The following is a 15,167-nucleotide window of genomic DNA, read 5'->3' as shown; positions in this document are numbered from 1 at the left end:
CACCATCCAGAAAATTTCCATAAAAAGTATCCTTTTTCCAGACTAACCGGAACTTATCTTCATCTTCTTCACTCTCGTTTCATTCTCTGCACAGGTTTCGACACCGACCGGGATCATTTCGCATTTCGTTAACCTGCAAGTGGTCGTCCCGGAAGCGTTCATACTCGGTTCCGGCGAGCTGCACGTGGATATGGGATCAACAATCAATTTAGTTTGCATAATTGAGAAGGTAAGCGCCATGCTTGTGTGTCCGTTTCGCGTACTGGTTTGTTTATTCATTAAGGTAAAATACACAGTGCAAGAGGTTGGGGTGAAAGGTATAAAATGTAACCAGGAACTGAAAAATGGGCCTTTACTGAATAAAAGCCTAGCCCTGGACCAAAGAATTGAAGGAAATACTTAATGCAGAGTGCAAGTAAACATTGAACTATTGAAAAAAGGCATGTAAAGCAGGAGGAGTTTTCTTGAATTTAAAGTTATATTGCGATTATTGCGAGTGTATATAAAACTCAAGAGCTCAACAGAATTGTTCCAAGTTATATTCCATAAGAGATCTATATGATATCTTAGGGCAGCTTAAAGGCCCCTTAAATTCTGTAAATAATTTCCACTCGTTACGAATCGATATATCAATTTAAATTTTTTAAATCCATCTCATCAAAAGAATAATTTATGGTGGTGTTATTATTCTGTCTCACACTGATGGAGACGCCTAGTACTTTATGGATGCATTAGGGAATAATACTGATGTCTATGCTATAATTCAGCCTTTTTGGTTTTGGTTACCGGAATACTGTTTGCTTTTTTACTCAAAAGTGCATTAGAATGTATCACTGAAACAAACTATGTTTGGACGATCTTTTTATTTTGTCCCCCCGCTGTTAAACGATGGAGGCGCCCAGTACTTCACGAATGTAAGCAATAATCGTGGGTAAGGTGACTTTATCCATGCTTTTTTTTTTGTTTCAAGGTTTTGGTTTAGTCCAGAACTAACACTACAGAAAAAGGTTGCATTGGTCCAAAATGGTTCTCGAAACGTGTGAGAGTACTTCCATAGGTGTTGTTCCTTCCAGTCCATAGCTCGTTTAGTCTACCTCCAAAACACTATCGACCGGTTGAGGTGGCGCCATCAAGACCCTGATGTTCCATAGCTGTGCAGTATAATGCCACTTACGTTAGAGTGAGGAAGTGTGTTATTCTTAGCACCATCTCTGTACAACCATACCCACCAAAAAGTACACGCAACTTCCAAAGGTAGTTTAGCCTTTTTGTACACTCTCCTGTCCATGAGTGTGGCATACATTTTGAATCACCCGTTGAAAAGACCCAAAACTAAAGAGAAAAGGTACAAGGGACTGCTAGTGGAAACATTTCTGATGTTTTTTAAGCAGATCTTTCGTTTTAAAGAAATATCTATCGACCCTATTTTTTTTTTTTTTTTTATTAGCCGTTCGATGATTACAACTCGTCTAAATTCTTTCATCGTTAGTTATACATCACTCGAATAATGACCAACATGTTCCATGGTATTTTAGGCGACATTTTTTCCGTGTACTTTTATTTTGAAATTCAGCCTTCTCTTGTTAAACCTACGCGTGAATGTCTAGCCAGTACACAATTTTTCATACCCTGATAGAGCCATTATTCGCCAGGGATGAAAAAAAACCCGTAACACCAGTGTGAAATATTGAATGCCATCGCGCCATGTAGCGCAGGCGACCACCATTATTGACTGTCTGTCATTTCCTTCATCAGAAGCATTTTTCCGGCAATCGCAATTTACTTCTGCTTCCGTTGCTGTCTCTATCTCTCTCTCTCTCGCTCTCTCGGACCGGCTGTTCATTGCCGCCGGAAGATAACGACACCCGGCATCCAAAGTCGCGTGGTCGGATAGCGTTAGTCGGATGGCATTTTACGGATAAAGCTCGTGCACGATGAACCTTCGCATACTATGTTTGAGTGCGCGACCAAACAAGGAATGTCACGGTCTATGCTCTACAACTCTTTTTTAAGAAGAATCCCAATAACATTGTGCAATTGCGATACCAAAAAAAGAAGTGCTTGTTCTTTAACGGATTCTTTATTCGCTTCGTTGCAAACGTTTCACCTTTCACCGCCATTTTTTCTTCTTCTGCAAAAGGTGTCGAAGCGTGTTCCGATTTATGAAATTTTTGACCTGCTTCCACCGAAAACACCCTCCATCCTACGGCTCAACTGAAAAAGGTGAAACAATGAACTGCAAACGGCCAGAAAGCTGGGCGTACGAGACCGAAAAAAGCACACCGAAACACAAAAGAAACAAAAGATAACACAAGTGTCTTCGACAGTCCAGTTTCCGGCGGTGGTTCGTTGTTCATTATTGTGCAGTGAATTGAGTGATAAAAGCGATAATTGATGATTCGCTACCCGTGTGCCTTCGGTTGGGCGTTGACTAGAATTCGGCCAGCGAACGATCGATCGTGTGGATTTTGAAACGGTCAGTTTACTGAAACGCTCTACTGCCTGGAAATTTATTACCAGTTCATCGCGTTCCACGTGCAGCCGGTGGCGAGCTTTGGGATTATGGATCCGGATCTGTCTAACCTTTTGTTTTAGTTTTCTTCACATTCTGGCCAAGGGTGGGCAAAAGAGCCACTGAAGCGTTAAAGGGTTTTCGGTTATCTTCAAATTTATGAAAAATTGATCTTTGTTGGGATTTCGTTTTGGGGTAAAGCAAAATATGAAATATCGCTGTCCGAGAGTAAGAAATTAAGCTCAGTGCTTCAGACCCGGTAAGCTTAGGATTGGTGGAAAGATACATCCTTTCTTTCGAGGACGATGAAAACAAAGTCATTTTCATGTTACCTTTTACCTTTTCGTGTTTGGTGTGGTTGTGCTCTAGACTTATTCTGTTGGGGGTCTTATCAACAATATTACTCTCTCGTGTGATGGAACATGGAATCATTAATGGAAGTGATACAAAATATGTTTTCCGCTGTAACGAGCAACCAGAAAAACACTCACACTCGCCTTCACCATCTAGAAAACTAATAAAAGATGAATGTACACCCATCAACGGTTTGATTAACAATTCAGTGCCACACTCACGAAGGCCGCCCAAAAGAGCAGCCTTGATGGGTTGTTGTGCTTGTTCAAGGTCCCACCATCACCCAGCGGGAGATTGATCTCGTAAGACACCCGTTACAGATAATGTCATTTACGGTGCGAAAAATCAATCAATCCGAAACCTTTTTGCGCCTCGTTTGTTACTGCGCTCTTATCTTGCACTCATCTTAGCGGACGCCCGACGCACATTTTTGTTAGCGGATCAGCTCATAAAAATCAGGCTCACGCACCCGCTCGCTAGTAGATAGCACATTACCATGTTGTAATGAACCATGTAAACCAATCTGTTCCAATCAGGATGAAAATCATGCCCTTCAAAAGGAAGCCAAATACTTTCACTTGCTACCAACACTAACACTAATGCTGCTGATGCTTTCTTATCGTTGTATCGCAACTCACCTATACACAATAAAAGCCCCTATTACCATTTTCGGGTGTTTAACAAATGCTAACTCAATTGAGATAATTGGTCGAACGTCAAATAGGCTATCCGTTACCCAGTGCAGGGTACTTGAAACTTAAACTTAAAGATGTTAACAATGCCTTCTGTTACTGTTAGGCTTGATGTAACATTTATTCAAAAATATTTAAATATAATAATTATCACCGGGTTATACGAAAGTGGTTAAGGCTTCACGTGCCCTTGTTAACATTTTTATACGGTTGCCGTGACTTGAGGAAAACTAACACTTAACGAAATGCCTTAATACCGATCCACTCGATGTGTGAATCGACGAGATTTGTTTGAGACTGTTTCCGTTAGAGAACCGTAATAAGCTCTTGTGTTTTTTATTTTGTTAGCTAAACGGAAGCAAATCGTTCGCGTGAAAAAATAAAACCCAAAAACAAATGTTGTCAATTGAAGCAAAGCCGGGAGTGAGTCAGAAAAAAGGACCCACCACAACGAACGCGCCAACACCCATTTCCTGATCAAAATTTATCGCCGACCAAATTAAGCTTATCGCATTCGAAAACCGTACGGCACTGGTGGCGTTTTTTTTTTCTTCTTGCTGTTTTGCTGTCCAATCCTCGGCCGAACACTTGGATTTTGGGCCGACTAACCGATTTTCTGCCCAATCAACTTTTTCTTTTCACACGCCCTCTATTTTCTTCATTTGCGCGTCTGCATTGTGTCTGGTCGATGACGCAACGAGACTGTGGCATCATGCGGTAGGCAGAAACATCAAGCGTGCGACCCACGAACCCACTCTAACTCGGCTCGGTTCGATGCGTTTCACCACAATCGCCCGGCACGTGATACTATCAAGCTTTCGGTGGCCGATACACGCACACACACACACACACACATTGTCGTAGTGCCGTTTAGTCACCCGAGCAATAGAAACATTAACAAGCACCCCATCCCAAACCCGATCGAAGAACAAATTGTCGGTAGGCTCAAACTAAATCCTGTGTCTGATTTCGTGAGGGCTGATTTCTATCGCTGGGGTTGCCTTTCGGTTGCAACCGTTTTTCGGAAAATTCGATCGTCAATGAAGTGAAGATAAACCCCCAAACCGACCCTTCAAAGCCAATGCATCGCGCTAAAGACGTTTAACCTCAGCTAGCCCAGCCAAGATTACGGTTGCCAGGGAAGATTTGCTGTTGAGCTCAGTGAGGTGTGCGCTCGGACACAACTAATAACGCTTAACCGATATCGTTTGGAGCTTTCTATCGCACAGACACACACACATAGTCAAAATCTGCTTTAATTGCTGCCCGTCACAAAATAGCACGAACGAGCTGCGAAACTTTTGAGCGTCTTTTGTAGCGTCTTTGTTTTGCTGGTGGGGTTCCATTTTTCTTTCAATTTAACAATCGATTGTACGAATTGTTCATGAAGAAACGGGGCACGAGGGAATGGATGGAGGAGGATGGGAGCTGCCAGGAACGGGTGTCGCCTAATTGGGTGTCACCAGGGAAATTGATGACAACCGTTGAAACGACACGAAATGGTCAAAACTTTCCAGACGGGCTGTCAATTCGGGCTGTGAATCGATTCTACCAACTCCACGCAAACCCAAAATCCCTCCAATCGATTCACGAATTGGCATACTTTTTTTGGGGGTCGGTTTGAAGAAAAATCTCCATCCCAATGAATTGCAATCATCGGTTTTTTTTTTCTTTTTGCTTTTAAGGGATAAAAAACGCCATGAGTTTTACAGAACCATCCAAAAAACCAAAACTCTGCACCACACCAGTAAGCCCCTTTTAATGCTCATTTTGCATGGTGGAGAAAGAGCGGCAAATAGCCATTCTTTGCATTTTTACACCACCCATATTGGGAAATCCACCCATGGGTAGTGGATCGATCGTTTTCCAACTCCCTTTGGAAAGAATGTGGGGGACCAACCATACAATCATGCTTTTTTTATTGCCGTACGTACGTAGAAGCCAACAAAAATCCGGAGAAATAATGAAAAAGGTCACATTGCGCCGTGTAATGGACGGAGCAGCAACAACCAAAAAAAAGCACAAGCTGCTAACAATTCATATGAAGTTCAAACGGCTGGTAACCGAATGCTTTCGTAATGATGATTTTGGGCATTTTACTCTTTTTTGTGATAATTTTTTGTTTCTTTGTTCACGCAACAAATTCTCCATTAGCGTACCCTCGGTTCGGTTTTTGCTCCATTGCTTTTCCTTTGTACTTGCATCTGGTAATGGTAGTGTTGGTTTTTTGTGCTGTTTGCTATCAAGACTGCTAATTAATATTACCACCAAAGTAAAATTTACCATTCTGATAAAAAGTCTGCTGCATTGTTCCTAAAAAACACCAGAAGAGTTTAATGTATTCTCTAAAGCAATTTGACTGCTGTTTGCTTTGTATTTTATGCTGATATTTGCATTTATTTATTTAATTTTATTATAACTTTCCATAGCCTTTGAATTTTAGGTTTTGTAGAGTATTTGTTACAACCAGTCCATTTTTCACTATTTTTACTTGCCTTATTTTAGTTCTAATTGAGTATAGTTTGTCAGGGGACGTGAGACCGATCCATTATAATATACATCTGATACCGCTTCCACTATGTCTTACTGTCGATAAACATTTTTAAGCTCTTTGGAAGCTTAAATTTGTGTAGAATTTTTGTTTTTTATGTAGAAATTAAGTTAATTCAATGGGTAAGACATTCGCCACGCCAGCTGATCGAATTCCAATTCCGATTCCATCTTACTTTACAAGCTCTGGCTTTCTAGCTACGTGGTACGACTAAGTCAAGTAAATCATTATGGCCTGCTAAACATATTATTAAGTATTATTAGAAGTCAGCCCGGTGTACTGCCTGGTTGGGATTTGAACCCCTGTCATGCCGTATGAATATTGTTTATTGTTTACTGTTAAGCTACACTCTGCTCATTCCAGTCCTGGTGTTCAGAGAATGGTCTTGAATTGTTCGTTGAGAAGTGTGTGGTCGTAACGTTCACGAGAAAGCGCTGTCCTCTGGTGTACGACTACACATTAAACGGTCCTTCAAAGCTTTGTCAGACATTTAGGAGTGCTTCTCGATGAGAAGTTGAGCTTCCACCAACAGCTCAAACAAATCGTGTCACCAAGGGCAACCAGCTGATGGGTTTGCTTCAGCAACTTGCTCGCGACTTCTCGGACCCGGTCTCCATCAAGACGCTCTACTGCTCCCTGGTTCGATCAGTGCTGGAGTATGTCTTCATTGTATGGTTGTCATCTGCTGCTCGGCCTCTGGCCCGTTTGGAAATTCACCCGGTTTGCTTTGCGCTTCTGAAGGGTTCAAGTGGACTACGACGCTCACTGTGCGCTTATCAAGTCTTATCGCTGTTATCGGGTATCGAGTCACTAAACCAGCGAGACTGCAACTCCCAGAGACTATTTGTTGCGGGAATACCGGATCGACTCCCCAACACTACTCTCTGAGCTCAACTTATGCGTCCCAACCAGGCTACTTCGTCCAAGGACGTAGAGGATCACCGAACCGTATCTGTCGTGAATATAATTGTATCAGTAATCCTCACCAACCGGACATGCCACGCGCTGCGTTTTTAAATTGTATTCGAACCGTCCGTCCTTGTACGGGGCTCTGCGTGGCCCTTTGAATTATAAAGACAATAAACAATAAACAAAAAAGGTTTCGCCTTAATTGGAGGCTCTAAAATAATGGTCAAGTCAATACCAAACGTGCTGCATCTTAAAAACTTAAGAAAATTTAGGGAAATATTATAATAACATGGCTGATTTGTTTTTAAATGTTGGTATATTTTAATTAAGGAAGTTGGAAACAACGGTCTTAAAAGACGTGCAAAAAATACTTCAAACTTGTCCTACATGAAGCAGACAAACAAGGATCAAAATACTGACACACCACAGTGCCGTTCAAGGGCAACCTTACACTATCTTCAAAATTCAAACAAAGCATAACGAAACCACCGAACACGCACCACACATCGCTTTGTCGCTCCGACCACAGCCGTACTGTTTCTTCCCGCAAATCATATTAGTTTACATCAAAAGAAATTTTTCATTCAATTTCGTAAGAAAACCATTGTCGTTAGTGCTAAGTGAGTTTTCGGTTTCACTCGTAAAGGCTCGATCGGCACTCTGAGGAATGTTTTTGATAGCCCTAGCTACAAAAGCAACGTTCATTCCTTAAATTAGGTGTACCCTGCGTACTCCGGCAGGCGACAACGGTGGTGAAACAATTAAGCCACAAATTGAAATTTGGTACCATATGCACGCTCGTGTAACGTGAGGTTCCCCCCGGTGTGGAACCATTAAAGTGGAACCATCAGCCATCGGACGAGAACGGAGGTTTCTACTACTTCCCACATAACCAACCGTCAAAGTGTCAAATTCAAACTTGCCGGCACGAGGTCTAATCAATTCCACAGCTCCACCGAGAACGGGGCGTGTGCCAGCCGGTTTCCTAACGACAAACGAGTCGTTCACACACGAACGACACGAGGAACTGTTTCTTAACTAGCAATTACGCTGTAAATCGAGGAACAATGTTCGACCAGGGCAGCACCATTTCGGCAGGACTTTCCAATTTTCGTTCCGAAACAACCCGTTTTCTTTTTGTTTTCACCCGCATGACGCTTGAGTGCTCGTGAGATGCAGGGTTTCAGTGGCCGTTGGAAAGAATTTTAAAAAGAAACAAAACACATACAAGCGAACCAAACTGCATATTCAGCAGCAACAGCAAGCAAGAAAGCATAACGACACATCTAACCAACCGCCATTGTTTCCAATAGCATTTCGAGCAACTGCTTGTCGCCGATTGAAATAACAACAAAATGGCCTAACAGGCAAGTGTGCCATTCACAGTCAAATCGTGGTCCGAGTGTAGGAACGCGAGAATCCAGGGAGAAAATGGCAACGCTGCCAAATTCCAATTACGCTTAATGTTCGCTGGTCGTTATGGAAATGGGTTTGGTTTCGAAATTTGGTTCACCCATCCCGTCCGAATAGTTCTGCTGTGGCGAGAATCGTGTTCCGCATTTTTTCGCTGTTGCTCTGCATGCTTCCTAGTTTATCCCTTAGTTTCAGGTCCGAAAATTGAAACAATCAACCTAACTAAGGCATTCCCGGCGGTTCTAAGGAGCAGCGTTGGTTCCGATGAATCGATCGCAAATACGGAAGCGAATGAAATGAAACGGAAGCTAACCCAAAACCGAATCGCACAGGCGATTCTCACCACGCCGTGAGCTTCATCCCAATTCAATCGCCGTTTAGTTGAAGTTCCCCAGCTCCGCGGGATCACCTCGGGTGGAAAAAGGCCAGCCAAAAGGGAGGCCACACGACAGGCAAATGAACGGACGGAGTTGCAGCAAAAGCGGAAACTCCCTCGAGACAGGCAGCTCCGTCCCGTCTCGAAGCCGTTCCGAACTTCAAATTGAAAGAGTTAAACGCTCTCTCGAAGCGCTTCATGTGGTCGCTCCATTATTTTGTACCAAATTGTGTCCTACACAGCCTGTTTTTTTTTTTCATTTCGTTCGAAACTCCATTGCGCTCGGAAGCAAACCGCGAAGCAAACTGTGGCGTAGAAAATGAGGAAATTGATTTTCCATTCATGTTTCCCCAGCAGCCAGCATCGGGGCAGGAAATTAAGCTTCGGTTTCTGCTTTGTGCACGTTTTCGTCTCGCTCAATGTTCTTGCTGATGCGGATGAAAGGGTTCACCTCTATTGTCTCGAGCGTATGGAGCGTTTTTTGACGCATAATGAGGCAATGATTTTGTCATGTCACGGCTAAAATGTTTCGTCGGCCGGCAATGAACTCTTTTCGGTGTACGTGTGCTGAAATTGTAGAGCGTTACGTCCGGAGCGTTACTTTTAATTTGATATTAAATTACTTGCTAGGCGTTATGATTATTAGTTTCAATTTTCAATAGAAATCATGAAGTAAATTCGATTTCTATACACGCACCAACATAAACATAAGCTCTGATGTCTCACATTTATTTCAATCGAGGGTTCGAAAGTGTGTGTGTGTGTAACGTTACATTCTCCCATTTAGCGCCATGTTTATTGCAAAGTTTATTAGCAGTAAGGTTTCAATTTCACAGAAAAAGATTCGTTACAACGCTGTTTTCGCTGAGATTGATGATAGAAATCCGCCCCCGTACTTCAATCGATCGATTGCCCTCAAGACATTCGTGCCCGGGCTACTAATGTAGACTGATGTCCCTGTTTGCTTCTCTTTTTTCTGGTGTCCCACACACAGAGCCCACAGCCACCGCAGTACGTGTACTGGCAGCGTAACGATCGGATGATCAACTACGACGACTCGAGGCGAGACATCACCATCGAGACGACGCCCGGCCCGCGGACGCAGAGCCGCCTCATCATCCGGGAGCCGCAAATCAACGATTCGGGCAACTATACCTGCTCGGCCAGCAACACCGAACCGGCCAGCATATACGTGTTCGTGTCCAAAGGTGAGTTGATTGATTGAAGAAATAGATAGAAATTCTATTCCACCGAACAACCGCCGTTGGTAACGATGAGCTTAGTTTGTTTATTTGGGCGCTACAGGATGGATGAGTGGAAGTAGAAGAGAGCAACAAAAAAAACCCAGAACACAGTTCTACCAGTAAACAAACAACCACAACTCTACCACCCAACCATAATCTAATCGTCCCAATCTACGGGTGCCACTCACACAACCCTACCGAACGGGACAACTTCATTTCGCTTACACGACGCCATTGTTGCGGTGTGGCGGCCCCATTTCAGTTACTGACCTTCTCCGGACGGGTTGAAGAACGACATCTTGTGTGCCCCAGTTGGAGGTCCTTACGCTTTACTGTGTCTGTGTCGCACCCTCTCACTCGCTCCCGTCCCAACTCTACCGCGTGTGATGAATGGGCAAAGTTGTTGAAATTTATTAGGCCAACACCTTATCGCCTAATTACTATTCAGAGACTTAATTATGCCCGAAACTTTTGCCGCACCCCCTCACATTCCGCTGCACTGCCCGTGATGCGTCACCGATAGAGAAAGTTTTTCTTTGCCAGCTCAAGCCGGGTGTTGCTGTTTTGCTCGCTACCTGGTGGGCGGATGTGAGGGGTGGCCGGTACTTTTTCCTGATGTGTACATCATTGGGGGTAGTGCCCGTTCGTAGGGTTGAGGTGCTAGCAGTAGTACTAGTTTCGGTGAGATGTTATCGATAAAACGGAACAGAGTTTGGTCTCTTCTTTTGTACACCGAACTCACAGAACACAGTTGGGGTGTTGCAGTTCCGTGATTGACATTTTCGTGTGCTTCAACATAAAACTGAGTAGGAAAAGGCAAACGGGGAAATAAAAGTCGTTAGAACTGTGTTGAAGTCCGGTTGTTAGTATGGTTTTATGCTAAATGATTGTTTACGAGCCAGTGGCTCGGCAACTTATGCTTTGAGATAAGTTTTATTGAACTACTTTTTCAGTCCAGCCCAATGTTATTTCTATTTCTATAATTAATTTGACTGAATATGGTGTATTTGTCTGCAACCAACCATTTCAAACGTTGAAATGTCCCTCAAGGAATGAAATTCTTTTCTTTGTAGAATGGCAAAGCCCGCTGCCTGAAACCTCCGTTGCTTTTGGGCCATTATAGGTACAACGTTGTTTCTTTTTAATAATTACTATGAAAGGTTGATTCAAATTAAATAAGAAACTGTATTTGCTTAATGCTTTAGGAATGTATTACCCTAATAAGCAGAATAGCAATACGGCCATGAATATATAATGTATTGAGAATGAAGTTCTTGCTTAAAATAGATGTTGAAGCCTGTCGTTTTGTATTGTATTTTTTTGTTTGAAAAAATTATGTTTTTATTGTAGATGGAATAAAATAAAAAAATCAGATCGTATTAAATGGATTACAATAAAAAAAATCCCTAACCCAGAAAAGTAATCAAGGTAAGATTACAAAAGATAAATGCATTTAATAGATTGAATTTAGTTCGAGACCAACGTTCAAGCTTCATGCTAATTAAATACTGCAGCTCGGTTCCTAGCTGCATCATGTAAATTATTGCACACCTTTTTTATAACTTCCCTCAACATATTCATATTTGAATATTTGCTTCTTATTTTTTCTTATTTTGTTTTTGGGCTTAACAAGAATCTTAAATCTAAAAATTTAAACTCATAAAATTATAAGAAATAAGGAAGACAAACATAGAGCATTACTAGGAGTGTTTGATATAACGCCACTGAGGGCATGCCTGTCATTTTTGGTTTACTAGACTTAATTATACTACGTTGAATGATTCCCAATCCTTAGTATAAGGGAAAAGACCGGAAGGGATTTGAACCCTGGTCTTGCAATATAAAGGCAGGCAACGCTGTCGCCTCTACCATCGGGCCGATTACTTCACCTAGAGAAAAAACTTGCACGACAAGATGGAAGATTCCATCATGTATTTTAACTGTTCCCAAAAAATCTTGCCAATTCGGAACACAAGAATGTATGAGAATCAAATGAAATCCATCTCTAACAAATGTAATAATTTTTAATAAAATTATTCTTTAAAATTTTTAAAATTAAATTATTTCCACCAGCCTTATAAGCACTCGTTCATGGAGATAAATGCATTAAAGATTAAAGTATGTTGAGATTCTTTCTATTAAGACTCGTTTTGCGTGTGTAAATATTTGATCTGAAAAGTTTATTCGAGACCCAACATTAAATGTGTATTCAATTTCCATATTACATAAAGAATATTTGTATATATTACTGTGGGAATTAGAATAATTATATAATCTTGCATGCATTTGAACTACAGGATTTAATATTACAATTTTCGAGCATGCATTTAAATTTCACGAATTAAACAGTAGACAATTAAGGATTAAGATTAGGACTACTCGACTGTTATACACTTACACGAACTACTCGAATTACATGTAAATCATTATGGACAAACGAATACACAGTTGCAAACCGACCAGCGATACGAGTGCACACAGTCTCACTTCAATCCTCAAAATATATCACAACCACCCCCTTTCGTGAACATTTTTCACATTTGTTGGTCCTTCGAACCGGATCGTGATATACGGAGAGGAAGTTTCATTCTGCAACCAAGAGTGGAACTCGGTATACGGAAATTGTGCAAGTCATTACGTGACAAATTCGCCATCGCATTCGGCCCCGCGTCAAGGGCAACGGTCGGTTACACTCCACCATTTCGAATTTCGCGCCAACGAGTTGTTCGTTACCGTCGTGTGATATTTCGTGTGATATTTTCGAGAAGCAATGGATAAGAAAATCAAGGCAGTGCAGTTGAAGAAAAGGATTGCTGTGGAAAGCATTAAATCCATGGAGCGGTTCCAGACGGATTTCCAACCCAACGACGCCCAACAGATTCCGGAGGTGTTAGAGAATTTGGAATCGCATCAGGCAGGGTTCTTCGCCGCTATTTCTAAACTGGAGGAACTCGACGAAAGTGATGCAACAATCGAAGCGTGCATTATGGAGAGAATCCACTTCGAGGAACGTTGCAGGAAGCTGAAATCATTTTTACGTGCAAATCAACCCAAGGAAGAAGGAGCGGTCAACGATACGACAGGTTTGGCTTCGTCGACACTCGCTTTTGGTCGACCGCACGCACCAAACCTACGCTTACCCAAAATCGAGCTTCCAACGTTCGATGGAGATCATACGAAATGGCTGTCGTTCCGCGATCGCTTCCTTGCTATGATCGACGCTTCGCCTGAGCTTCCGTCCATCGCAAAACTGCAGTACTTACTTTCATCGCTAAAAGGAGAGGCTGCACTACCCTTCGAGCACACACCTCTAACGGAAGACAATTACGCAATCACATGGGCTGCTCTGCTTAAACGGTACGACAACTCGCGTCTACTAATCCGTGAGTATTATCGGAAAATGCACTATCTCCCCGGAGTGCATTCGGTGTGCGTGGATAAGCTTTCCCACTTGGTGGATGAATTCACGCGCTTCGTGAACGGATTAGTGAAGTTAAAGGAACCGGTAGATTCGTGGGATACACCGCTGTCGAATATGCTGCTTATGAAGTTAGATCGGGAAACGCTGTTGGCTTGGGAAAAGCATTCGGTACACTTCACGCGGGACAAATACAAGGATGTGATCGAGTTTGTTCAAGATCGGATCCAAATCTTGAAATCGACCAACACTTTCGTGATGGATCAAAGCGCTGGTGGTACCAAGGTGGCCGGCAACAGTCGGCAGCCAGTGCAACGACGGTTCATCGCGTATGCAGCTACTTCTCGCCCGGCTCCTGTTCCTTCGTCTGCCCTCATCCAACCGCCAAAGTGTCCACTGGAGTGTTCCGAAGGTCACACTTTGCGCAACTGCCCAGTGTTCACAGGTAAAGAAGTTCAGCAACGACGAGACATTGTTGCAACGAATCGACTGTGCTGGAATTGTTTGAGCAGCAATCATCAGGTGAGGGAGTGTAAATCGGAATTTTCGTGTCGCATATGTCGGGAGCGTCATCACAGCTTATTGCATCACACTCCACGCTACACTCCTCCCACAACGGTTACAATGTCTGCTCAAACGGATGACGACAATGTGTTCCTTGCAACGGCAAACATCCAAATCAAGGATGACTACGGCAACATCCACGAAGCAAGGGCTTTATTGGATTCGGGTTCCACATCGAATTTCATCGCGGAAGACCTAGCTCGAAGGCTGTTGACCAGTCGCAAAAGGGTCAACGTCGCTGTTTCGGGCATCGGCAATTCGGTACAGCTGGTCAAGGGTTCGATCGTCGCCACCGTTCACTCCAAGACACAACCCTTCTCAACGGAAATGGCGTTCCTGGTTCTGGACACGCCATGTACAAACATTCCTACTTCACCAACGGACATCTCTTCATGGGAAATGCCGGATGTGGCATTGGCGGACAGCACCTTTAATCATCCGGGGCAAGTCGATATCATCATCGGAGGCGATACGTTCTGGGAGCTGCACACCGGTCGCAAGCGCTCTATTGGCAGAGGCAAGCCGTGGCTGATTGAAACCCGTTTCGGTTGGGTTGTCAGCGGCATCTCTCATCATATATCAGCCGGTCCGCGGCTGTGTCATCTTTCTGCACACGATGCCACATTGGAGGAGATCCTGCATCGATTCTGGGAGAGCGAAACCATAGCCGAGGATCCTGTGCTATCGGTCGAGGAGAATGCTTGCGAAAAGCATTTCGCTGCAACAACTGTTCGCACTACAAGTGGAAGGTATGTCGTTCGTTTGCCTTTTAACCCCAATCCTAATGTCGTTTTAGGAGAGTCGAAACAAATAGCTGATCGTAGATTGCGTAGTATGGAACGGCGGTTGAACAGTAATCCTACAATGAAAAAGGAGTATGCCAAATTCATGAGAGAATACGAACAGTTGGGGCATATGAAACGACTTACCAGTCCTGCAGATGATTCGATAGATCACTATTACCTTCCACACCATGCCGTTGTTAAAGAGTCGAGCACAACCACGAAGGTTCGCGTCGTGTTCGATGCATCGTGCAAAACGTCGAGTGGTTACTCGTTGAACGACAAACTCATGGTGGGACCAGTCGTTCAAGAAGATCTCCTATCGATCATCCTTCGGTTCCGTTCTCGTGCC

At 43.1% G+C, this 15,167-nt stretch overlaps 1 protein-coding gene across 4 annotated transcripts in view; it reads left to right on the top strand.

Annotated features, from left to right (window-relative positions):
- Window positions 1-15,167, top strand: part of LOC118509487 (zwei Ig domain protein zig-8) — a 239,003-nt gene that overhangs the window by 185,122 nt on the left and 38,714 nt on the right. For all 4 annotated transcript variants that reach the window (XM_036050141.1, XM_036050139.1, XM_036050142.1 and 1 more), the window contains 2 exons: window positions 95-229; window positions 9,802-10,015. In XM_036050141.1, the coding sequence (XP_035906034.1) occupies window positions 95-229; window positions 9,802-10,015 (349 nt within the window). The remainder of the gene's footprint in view (window positions 1-94; window positions 230-9,801; window positions 10,016-15,167) is intronic.

Source organism: Anopheles stephensi, chromosome 3 (genome assembly GCF_013141755.1).
Source record: "Anopheles stephensi strain Indian chromosome 3, UCI_ANSTEP_V1.0, whole genome shotgun sequence".
NCBI lineage: Eukaryota > Metazoa > Arthropoda > Insecta > Diptera > Culicidae > Anopheles > Anopheles stephensi.
This window is presented reverse-complemented; position numbering and strand designations above follow the sequence as displayed.